Source organism: Phoxinus phoxinus, assembly GCF_949152265.1.
Source record: "Phoxinus phoxinus genome assembly, chromosome: 1".
Taxonomy (NCBI): Eukaryota; Metazoa; Chordata; class Actinopteri; order Cypriniformes; family Leuciscidae; genus Phoxinus; species Phoxinus phoxinus.
The window spans coordinates 38,089,521-38,101,571 of NC_136876.1; the positions used below are offsets into that span (position 1 = coordinate 38,089,521).

Here is a 12,051-nt window from a genome sequence, read left to right on the forward strand (position 1 = left end):
TTAGTCCCTTGTGATGGGGCCATTATAGTTCAGTGGACATGAAAGTGGCATTGCAGCTGCAATATCATTGTCGTTTAAAGTGTAAAAATAATTCGAAATAGCCTATAAACAATAAAAAAAATATCTTGTACCATTTTACAAACTTCGTAAGATAATGCTTTCCCCCCTAAATCTTGAAGTAAGATTTTTTTTAAATTGTTTTAAGCACAAATCCATCCAATTTTAAAAGTAGAAATTTGTCAACGAGGTAAAGAAAACAAAAAATACATTTGAAGATATATTCTCTGAAAACAAGTATTTACATATTGTTTTGTATAAATAATAATGTATTTTATATTACTATTGTTTTTATATTATTTATCTTGTTTAAAGTTGGCATGAAAGGAAAGTTGTAATAGTCTTTTCTGCCTATTGTGATGTATAAAATGTAGGGCGGGACTTGATTTCGTCCATGGAGAATTGATTGGATGGTTGTGGTTTGCTATTGGTGTGATGTCATGTGAGTGACAGGTTCTCCCGCCTTCACGCCAGTGAACACGTCATAAGAGAAGAGATGCAAGAGGTAGGGAAAGCTATTTTGATTCAAGATTATGAGTAAATTAATTTAAAAATAATAATGATTTGCATGGATAAATCTAGCAATATTCCATACATTTTTTAATATTTGTCCATTTTGACTTCATGCTGATTTTAAAGGATGATATTTTTACTGGAAAAAAGAGAGAGAATAGTGATGACTTATCTTAAGAATCAAAGCATCAATGCAACTAATGCAATTTTTACCGTAGTCCCGTTTTGACTGTAACACTCTCTCTAGGTCTCCATTATGAATACAGAAACATTAGGATACAGAAACGATCATGGTAACTTAGTAAATGCCCATTTGAAACGGATCCGTTTCTCTTAACGTTTCTCTTTGGCAAATAGGTTCTCCAGCAAGTAGCGATATTTATTGTAGTTATCCAGGAGGTATTTGGGAGCGTACATATGCTCTTTGGGGTCTGTGGGTGGGTAGTTTGGTACAGACCCATCAAACCAACCCCCTGTACGTATTAACTCTTTAATGTAACTTATATTCCTTTTCTCCCCGTAATCGCCCCAACGTGGGAAGTCTCCATTCTGAGCTGATATGAGCTTGTAATAAATCCCTTTTGGTTTGAAACACCAAGAGCAGTGCCATCCAGCATAGTGAACGGGGCTTCCGATTGCCCACGGTACTAGAATGCGTCCCGTGGAGTTCTCATATTCCCGGAAACCCGACATGGAATAATAGGATCGGCGGCGAAGAAGAATCCCATCACTTTTGTAAACCTTAATGAGCATGGCTGCCGTGCAAGCAGATAAGACGTTTAGCGTTCCGAACTGCCTCCAATAAAATCCATAAAGGGATTTGCGCATGTGTATCCCAACCGGTTCCGTCCAGCCGTCGTAGAGTTTGAGGAAAAGGATTCCATCTCGAGCAGGAATTTCATCTGCATCATCGATGATGAAAACATCGTCCGCTTTGAGGCCCTCAATCCTTGACATTCCATTTTTGGTCAAATATGTGCGCAGGTAATCATCCATGATCCAGCCGTCCTCACGGCCGCCCTCTGGAAAGTGATCCAGGAAGACGTACAGAATCTTGTGCTTAATGTAATCGAACGTTCCGTTTAGGAGAAGGTGCCGGAAATAAAGAGGTCTCGTGTCACCGTACGCGGTAAAGTTGGATTCGCAAACCAAAAACACGTCCACAACATCTGCAAGTTCGTGAAATCGAGCGTGTAGTAGGTCAAACTCATGGTTGATGTTGATGGCATTGATGACTCGACGTGGAACTTTTCTGGGTTTTACTTTTGACTTGGACGGGAGATTGGAGTGATACACAGTTGTAGGTATGCCACAGTGAGGCCCGTGCCAACCCTGCCGACAGGGACACTGAACCACCTTCTTGCCTGCATTGATTGTGTCGTCTTTGGAGTTATGTTGCAGTAACCGGCGGTGAGAAGCAGAGGCGGCCATATCCGTACCCTCACGGAAGCACACAGCTCCGGATTTGGTGTGGATGAAAAAGGGTGTGGAATCATCATGGAGTACAAAGGTACGTTCATGAAGTTTCCCACCTGGAGGATCTGGCAGAATCACATGTGAGTCATATTGAGTCTGTTTGGAGGAAATGAAGATTATTATCACAAAGACAGTTTAATACATTTGTAGTCAAGTGACATTCTTGAGAGCTGGGACATTCAGTATTGTTAGCTAATCTGTCAGTTACTTGGCCGCCTAAAAAGTCAATATTAGTCCTTAAAATTAGGTAAATACCACCTTAGATGAACAACAACACATGGAACTTGTCATTATTTATTTAACAAAACAAGTACATTCTATTTTATTTGACAAACTAAGTACATCCTATGATTTAATTGCTTCGAGCCACCTTTTGCAGAAATAATTTTTTATATGACTTTACCAGTCCCTCACATCGCTGTGGAGGATTTTTGGCCCGCTCTTCTTTACAACGTTGCTTCAGTTCATTGAGGTCTGTGGGCATTTGTTGATGCACAGCTCTCTTAAGGTTTCTTTCATTTCAATCGTGTTGAGGTCTGACTCGCTCCAGACCAGCAAACTGCCAAAACTTCTGCTTTTATAGAGTTGATTACACTTGCTCGTGATCAGTTAAATCAAACGCATTTGATTAGCAGCGCTGACTGCTACTTACCCTGCTATGGAAGCTGTAAGGGGTACTTAGTTTGTCACACATGGCTTCTCCTTTTCCCCTAGTTTTTGTTAAATAAATAATGACACTGTGTAATATGCCATGTGTTGTTGTTCATCTGAGGCTGTATTTGCCTAATTTTAAGACCTGCCAAGGACCAGATGATTTTAAATTATGTCCTGATACGTAAAACCATAGAATACTAAAAGGTTGTAGCCTACTTTTTTTTCCACATGACTGTATATACTTTATATATAAAGCTGAAGTCTGTAGATGAGACCATGCAGCCCAAACAGTAACTTTTATGCCAACCACAAAATAACCGGCTCTCTTTATAAATACTCTTCGAGTCAGTACTAAACCAGGTTCATTAAACCACATGAGGACCTCAGTAGAAGACCTCAGATTAAAACTTCTTTCACCCTCATCCCCTCTACCTTCAGGTGGCTGTGTCTGTGTCTGTAGAAGTCAGTAGCCGGAAAACTCCAGAAGATCCCTCTGAACAACTTCAGGGTCTTTAGATGGGTGGAGGAAGACGAGAGCTCCTGCAGCAGTGAAAAATTGTGGAGGGCTTTGTAGTAATGAAGGAAGGAAACGAGACACATCCCCAGTAAGCACAACAGGAAGACCTTATGCTTCCTTATTCTTATCCTATAACACAGGTACAATTCTGTTAGTTGGACGAAAACAAACTCAGCCCACTAACATACAATTTCAAAGAGTAGCCTATAGAATGTATAAAAATTTCAAAGAGTAAGTCTGTCATTTATATCTTTAAATAGTCTGGCTGTCAAAGTGTCTTCTCAGTTTAAAGTAACAGATAATTAATTAGCAGAAATTAAAGCAATTACATTTAGCAATCTTTTTGCAGTGGATCCCGGGTGTCACTGGGGTCTTAGCCCATGAAAGATGAGCAGTGTTGTGCAACATTAGCAACCATGGGAAAGTCCAGCAGAAACAATCTGACTGACTCATCTTCTGTGTGAACGGCCCTTTACATTATGTTTACATTCGGCCCATTTTTCTTTATTTGTCTCTTCTTTTGTTCTTTTAATTTGACAAGAAAAGTGTCAAATGTTGTTGTCATAGTGGGGCTCTGTGACTAGAGATAAATACACTTTTCATACTAACAGAACACATTTGTTTTGCCCAAATCTTAACACCAGTTAACGCAGATATGTGTGTGTCAATGATTGTGTATTGTTTAAGTGCTGTTCCTGTCCTCACCATGTCCTTTTTCTTTAGTTTAACATTTACGGAGTCATACATTTCACTGTTGATTTATGTATTGTATTAAGAATTCGAACAAGACCAGTTACCGTGTTAAATGTTTATTGTTTTCAATTAACCACTTACATAATATATAAATTGTCATACTTGCGTACTGGAACATCTTCCCATACCAAACCCGGTCACAGTAACTGCCACCATTTTTAAATATCTATTTCCCGCCAATAGAAGGCACAGTTGATTGTTCTCATGTCTGAGGGGGAGATTGGTGTTCTGTTTGATTCTTCGTTAAACATTGTTAAACATTAATAATTAATTTAGTTTTTTCCAATGTTTATATATTTTTGTATTATTCTAACAGTTTATCTTTTTGTTACTGTTAAATCTTTTTTTTGTCTTTCTTAACTTTCTTTATTACCTTTAATTACTTAATGGTTTAGTCCAAAGGGGCTTATACTTTTTAAGAGGGCCTCTCAGTGTTGTATGGAGCTTGTAGAGTGAGTTGGTTGCTCTGTTTTTGGGTCAATTTATTGGCATAGCCAAAAGTTTGTTTGCAGTTAACTTTGAACAGTTTATGTTATTTTTCTTTCTCTTGTTGTTGTTTTATGGAATAAACACTGAACTTTGACTTCATCAGCACGTCACATTTTTTACGCTTCCATCTGCCGGTACATTCAGAGCAAGTATGTTACTTGGACAGTGTATGTTGTAACATACTACATGCAAGTATGTTACAGTGGTGCTGCCACTGTTGCTACATCTTTGTGGCAGTTGGCCCACCCCTGTCTCTGTTGCAGTTGTCATTCCAAGCATAACTAGCATAACAAGCCATTACTGTAAAATACTGGTCTATGCCATGTTTTCCACTGTGCAAACCGTAGTTTATGCCTTTATACATTGACAGTTCTCAAACATCTCTCCAAAGATCTGAGGCAAAGTTCTAGCCTATATTAATGCTCACAAAAAACACATGGTGAGAAATGCCATCCAAATCCAAAGGGTTCTTACTAGTGATATATTTGCATATATGTGACCCTGGATCACAAAAGCAGTCACAAGTAGCACGGGTATATTGATGGCTATAGCCAACAAATTGTATGGGTCAAAATGGTCGATTTTTCTTTTATGCCAAAAATCATTAGGATATTAAAGGTTTTCAGCGATTTCAGGCCCAAAAATAAATGATTGGTTATAAACAAATGTTTTCACCAACCACTCAAAATCAAAATAAACAGTGTTCCAACCAATCACCGACAGGGGCTGGGTGTTGTGAGGTTTTGCGCTCGTGCACGGCTGCACGCGAAGTCGGAGCTGAAGAAGAAGCCAGCGTCTATCAATGAACAAGAGAAATTGAACATGGCTGAGTCAATCCCCAAGAGGAGGAGGATTAGGGCGAAGGAATACCATCGTGTTTATTCCATAACACAGCTTCTTCTTCAGCTCCGACTTTGCGTGCAGCCGTCACCGTGCACGAGCACAAAACCTCACAACACCCCGCCACTGTCGGTGATTGGTTGGAACACTGTTTATTTTGGTTTTGAGTGGTTGGTGAAACCATTTGTTTTTGTGCGCAGATCTCAGAGCCTAGCCCAGCAAACACATAACGTTGGCACAACGTACCCGGCCTTCTAACAACGTTTTAACAACATGGCCAAAAGGTTGCTTTAACTACGTTGTGTGGTGAAGGTTGTTACAGCGTTGTCACAATGTTGACATTAAACCACCGTTCAGGGCCATTGCTTAAGGTTGTGCCTAGGGTGTCTGGACAACCACTGGACTATGTACTCGTCACTCGTCACTGGACTATGTACTCGTCACTCGTCACTGCCCTGAAGCGGGAAAATCAGCTTTCTAAATTCCAACCACCTGTTGGGCTCATTGTGTTCTCATTCATCATCGAGCAAGGATACGTGAGTATTGCGTTTAATTTAGCCTCAGCTATCAAACACAACATACAACTTTAATTTAATGTAACTAATGTAGCCTCGCTCGCTCCGTTTTAGTTTTTGATTTGTCCGATGTTTCCCCGGTTACCGACCTTTATCGGCCGACTTTCGACTACTGTCTGCCATACAGAACCCGGTTTTGTTCATTAAATGTTCTGATCTGCCTTTGCTTTTTATGTTTTATTTATTATACTTAAAATAAATTTGTATATTCGTTTGTCTTTTTTTTTCTTTTTCACAAATGTATGACTTTTGGAAGTGCAATTTGATTAGGCCTACCATATGCAGTTTTAATAAAGTTAACACTCTTCAAAGTGTACACTTGCAGGTGTTGATTATAATTAGGCTAATTTACTGATAGCCCCATTAAATAATAAGGATAAACAATATTTAAAAAGTATAATAATTATCTAACAAAATGCTAAATGAATTTGTAAAAAAAATTTGTTAGAACGTCGTCTCCCAGTTGCTGAATGTCGCGTAACAACGTTGCTACACCCCTGTCGCGTCTTACGGTACTGATCCACTTGTCCGACACGAATGTCGTGTGGTGTCGCAACGCCTCCCCACATGTGAACGTTGATGGGCGTTCTTCTAGTTTACCGCTATGGGCGTGGTTTTGAGCCAGCGGCCAGTCAAAAACAAAGGACCCGCGAGAGACTTTCCTCCGTCTCCATGTGCGTGCTTCTATTGGATAGACGCCTCGCGTTCAACGGAATTCATTTGCATAAAGATGGGCATCGGCCAGCTTTTTGACGCACGGCATTTTTTCAAATGAAGCACCGCCTTCCCGGAATGCTTTGCGAGCGCGTCAAAGTCGCTTGACGTCACCCATAGGAATATAGTGGAGTGCAGCGCGACAGAAGTGTCGCACGGACAAGTGGATCACCGCCGTTACAATTCTATGTTGTTACAATGTTGCGAGCACGTATACAACAACGTTGCCATAGCAGAAGTGCAACGTGCCAGAGACGTTGCCACAACGTAAATGTGTTTGCTGGGAGGCTGCCTACAGAGACGCGTTTTTTTGACGGCCTGCTTAAGAGGCGGGCAGCTAGCGGATCGTTATGTAGCAGGTTGATTAGTCGCAATGGGTCTAATTACACACTCTCTCTGGACCAATCAGGATTTATGTCCGGCGGTGCAGTTACAGCAAATCGACAGTGTCTCCCTGTCGAACTCGATCCTTCCTGTGATGGAACCGGGTTGAGCTTTGTCACTGGCTCGGTGTAGCCGTACTATCGTCACTATTGGTGCATTGACGCGACGCTCCCTGACGGGGTTGTAAACCGATTCGTTCACGCATGATATCTGCACTAGCCACTCCCTTCCCTGCAGTGCTGCTGTTTTGTCTCAACCAACTTCTGTTTCTATCATCAACCGTCCACAAGTAATTTTATGAGCGCAACCCTGGAGTTGAACGTCTTTACGCGACGTTCAGCGTCAGATCTGTTGTCCAACTGGGTGTCTGGCAGGGGTGTATTTGACTCAGTGTGACACGAGGATAGCATCGTCCTTATGTGGCTTGCCCGTGCTTATTAGTATGTGTGTGTGGATAGTGGGGTCTAGTTTATTAGTTAACTTATGATTAAGTGATTTGGTTTCATATTTCTTTTCATAATTCTTTTTGTTTTGATGAAGATTTTCAGGTTTCTCTGAAACTTTATAATTGTCCATTTTATTTTTTTCTGTTTATTTGTTAATTTCTGATTAAGTTATTTTTTGGGGGTTTCATTTTCTTTAAGTTGAGAGACTTTCAAGTTTCTCTGAAATTGTATAATTGTCAATTTTTATTATTTTCTATGTTTATTTGTTAACTCATGATTAAAGTGATTCTGTTTTGGTTTTATATTGCTTTGAGCTGAGAGATTTTTTATATCTCTGAACTCCGAGTTGTCAAATATCTTTGTCTATTAAGTCACACTTGCTGTCTAGATCTGCTTTAGATTGAAGTTATTTTTATTTATTTTGGTTTATGGATTAATTTTTTTCCCAATAATTGAATGTCCTTTCTTCCATAGTGCTGAGTGCTGAAGGTGGCGGTGTCGGTGTCTCTGGTGGTGGCGTCTTCTTTGTGTGCTGTGTTTTCCCCTTGTGTAGTTTGGAGTTATCACTGTGTGTGTGTGAGTGTTCACGTGTGATCGGGGATCCTTTTTTTGAGATTCCACACCCCTTGACTCTGTCCCTCTACTGGTAAGGCCTCATATTCTTTCCCCCTTTTATCAGCATGCATATTTATAATTGATGGTTTTAGTATTTGTATGAATAAAATAATTGTTTTTGAATGGAACTACGTCTCTGGCTTCATGCATAAATCAACATTTAATTAGTCAAATTCTATTCTCGGGGGGGAAACTCCCCGGGTGGCGTTGCCGGTAAAACAAAGTCCCACTCGCCACAATCAGGAGAGATTAGATGAATGTGATCATTTATTTTTGGGCCTGAAATCGCTGATACAACCTTTAAGTAAAGATCATGTTCCATGAAGATATTTTGAAAATTTCCTACCATACATATATAAAACATTTATTTTTGTGAGTGAATGCAGCACAATCGCGAACATAAATGGACAACTTTAAAGGCGATTTTCTCAATGTTTTGATTTTTTTGCACCCTCAGATTCCAGATTTTCAGATAGTTGTATCTCGACCAAATATTGTCATATCCTAACAAACGACCATACATCAATGGAAAGCTTATTTATTCACATTTCATGTGATGTATAAATCTCAAAAAATTACTGAAAATGTGACTGGTTTTGTGGTCCAGGGTCACATATATGAAAAGTTAATGGTGTCAATAACGTGATTTTAATAGTACAAAAATGCGGTGGAAAATAAGCAGGCGTGGAGGAAATTAAAATCTTGCGATAAATGGACTTGGATGAGATTAGAAGAATCAAGGAAGTGGTTTTACTGCTGTAACTTGCTACTTTCAAAAAAGGAAATAAAAAAGGAGAACACAACACACATACACAATGAACACTTAGCATGAAGTTACCATGAACACACATCCTCTGACACAAAAGTGAATTGCTTATTTTTCTTTTTCTTTTGGCTGAGAGGCTGAGTGAATAATTCACCTGACCTGTGTGTTCAGTTTTTCTCTCATCACCAGTTTTTCTCAGCTCCCAGTGTTAATATTGAACAGGACAAACAGGAACCATTGCTGAATTGCAAATGATACGATCAAACATCAGTTCAAGCATGGTTTTATATGGTACAAAGATCAATGTGTGACCATATGTTGAATTATCTGTCTTCAATTATCAATAATTAACAAAAAGACTCAAGACTGACTTTAAATACTGAAATCTTTATGAATTATTTATATTTATATTACAGGGCTGTTAAATACTTGAATCTGATTGGCTGACAAAGAAAAATAAGCTTCTCTTACGAGAGTTCTCTCGTACTGCGTCGAAGACGCTACGGGAAAGATTCTTTCTCGAGATATTGAAGTCAAAAAATTAATCCTTAATTTTGTAATAATGTCAAACGCTTTCAGCAGCATACAGCCTTAGGCGGAACAGCTTGCGCGCCAATTGGCTGCTCTGCTGCAAAAGCAGCAGCCTATGCGAGGCCTCTCATGACGCTTGACCCAATGAGGACGCTTCGCGCCCTCTGCGTCACGTCCCGCCAAAACAGGCGTGGCCTAGGCCTATAAATATCCGAGCACGGCTGTATCACTCTGATTTTCAACTCTTCAGCGAAGCTCCCGCATCGCTGGATCCTGAGAGGAAGCCGCCACAGCCGTCGACAAAGCATCACTGCAGGACGCGCCTTTTCAACTGAAGCCGCTGGTCGACATCTCGCCGCCTTCAGCCGTCGTTCCCTGCATCGCTATCCGGCGTGGAATTCTATATCCTTTCTAATTGTGTGTGTTTTGTGTTTGTGTTCGCCGCTGCGTCACACATTTTTTTTCCTCACGCTAAAAGAGCCGAGCGTCTTTTTCAAGATGCCTCGCACCTCCTGTGGCTCGTGTAGAGCTCCACTCAGCGACCACCACGTGATATGCGTTTCCTGCCTGGGTGAGGACCACGCAGCGTTAGCCCTCGCTACGGGGCTCGTCCCGCGCGCTCTCTCTCAGCTGAGAGAGCTGAGCGCGCGCGGGCTGCCCGCCAAGGGACTAGCTGCGTCAAAACAGAGCCTGTCCAGATGGGTAGTGGATGCCATAGCGCTAGCCTACGCATCAAAAGGACTGCCGTGCCCGTTGGGCATCAGAGCACATTCTACGAGGGGCATGGCCTCCTCGTGGGCTTGGTCTAGTGGAATCTCGTTGCAAGATATCTGTATGGGGGCAGGCTGTGCCTCGCCGTCTACATTTATAAGGTTTTATAACCTAGAGGTTCCCGCCTTGCAGGCCAGACTGCTCTCGGTCTAAAAGACATAATATGGTGTTTTCTGCTCCGTTCCATTACGGCCCAGATTGCCAAAATGTTTTAAGCATCACTCACCGACAGTTTGTCCTATGAGCAATGTTATGACCCACCATATATATTTATATACATGCTGTAAATACCCTTCGGGGCACTAATTATAAAAGAATGATGCTATTCTAGCCTCTCTTTCCTGGAACTCTGTGTGAGTTTTTCTGGTGATTATGCACTATGTGTGCCCCGGGCGCACGCGCGCCCTTGGGTGTCTGGTGTTGGATATCAGCATGCACGGCGTTTTACACAGGGTTCCCGTAGCGTCTTCGACACAGTACGAGAGAACTCTCGTAAGAGAACGTACTCGGTTACTAACGTAACCACGGTTCTCTGCTGCAAAGCATTTTACATTATTACAAAATTAAGGATTAATTTTTTTGGCTTCAATATCTCGAGAAAGAATCTTTCCCGTAGCGTCTTCGACGCAGTACTCGTTCCTCTTCTAGAGAGAACCGAGGTTACACTAGTAACCGAGTACGTTTTCAAAGAAAACCACGGCTAAAGTAGTTCCAGGCAGATATTAACCGCATTACAGTTCTACATCACTTAGCCACATGATTTCAGTTATTTCAAAGGTGCTTACAGCCTACAACAGCAAAATAACGTCTCCGGTTAATATCTCACATATATCCTATGGCAATTATTGTTTTAGTAAATCAGTATGTATTTTAATAATAATTCAATAATAATTTAAATGGTGTAGGCTATATGGATCCTTTTGACATACTAAGGTGATGTTTTTTTTTTACGATCATTAGCATCGTAAATTATTGTAGGGTATATTTAAACTGCAAAGGTAAAGCATAAATTAAAATTAATGTGACAGATGTGAAGGAGGAAGAGAATTTATACATGCGTCACGTTTAGTCAATAAAACTCTTCCGCAAAGGATACACTCAATTGACCGTTCGCAAAACCCCGCCCTCGAACGGTTCTCGTCCAATCCTAGCTCAGCAACTGTAACTAAGGAGAAGGACCTCCGTCAAACATTCCGATTTCAGCAAGATAGTGAAACGATGCGCCTATGGCAGTGAGGTCTGCACAGGCTTAAAACTTGCTGTATTTTATGATTGCTTGCAACTATTATTAAAAAATAGGCTACATGTACAAACACCGTTTCACTATGGCACTGCGGCCCCCTCATCAGTCAGCAAACAAGAGAAAAAAAGAGAAAAAGCACGGACTTACTAATTACGAAACTTTGATGTGGTTGAACAGGTACACAGTCACAAATTCTTCTGGAACTCAAACATTAAACTTCAAAACAAAGTTTGCGCAGTTGCACAACTATTTACACAAATATATCCTTCTCAGTAGGCTACGAGTTATGAATGAAGAGAACAGTGTTGTGACTGAAATAGCGTGCGCGCGGGAGCACATGCGCAAAACAGTTTTGTAAAATGATATATGATCAAATAAAAATGATTGATATATAATTTTACAAAACCGTTTTGTGCATGTGCTCCCGTGCGCTATTCTGTCTATACTTTCTGTCGTGCCCTGGAGGATATGTCTGCTGCATTACTCCAAAACCAATCACTTAATGTATGGATCTCAACCCAGCCATGGCTATGGTTCTCAATTGTTTGACGGGCATAGTAACAATAACTAAGGGGCGTGGCTTTTGCGAACGGTCAATTGTCCTCGACAATTAAGATGTCCTTCAAGATGGCTGAGCTCGATCGGTTTCCGGGTCATAGGATGGAGAAGCGAGGAGACGAGGAGGGATATTGAGAAGCACCCAGAGA

General features: G+C 40.8%; 1 protein-coding gene across 3 annotated transcripts in view; it reads right to left on the reverse strand.

Moving 5' to 3' along the window:
* Positions 1–465: 465 nt before the first annotated feature.
* mgat3a (beta-1,4-mannosyl-glycoprotein 4-beta-N-acetylglucosaminyltransferase a) overlaps positions 466–12,051 on the reverse strand; it is a 32,363-nt gene continuing 20,777 nt past the window's right edge. The window contains exons 2-3 of one of the 3 annotated variants that reach the window (XM_079610836.1): positions 3,133–3,346; positions 466–2,142 (exon numbers count right to left, since the gene is read on the reverse strand). In XM_079610836.1, coding sequence (XP_079466962.1) covers positions 904–2,142; positions 3,133–3,346 — 1,453 coding nt within the window. In that variant the 3' untranslated portion in view covers positions 466–903. The remainder of the gene's footprint in view (positions 2,143–3,132; positions 3,347–12,051) is intronic. The other 2 variants (XM_079610838.1, XM_079610837.1) reach the window with 2 other exon arrangements.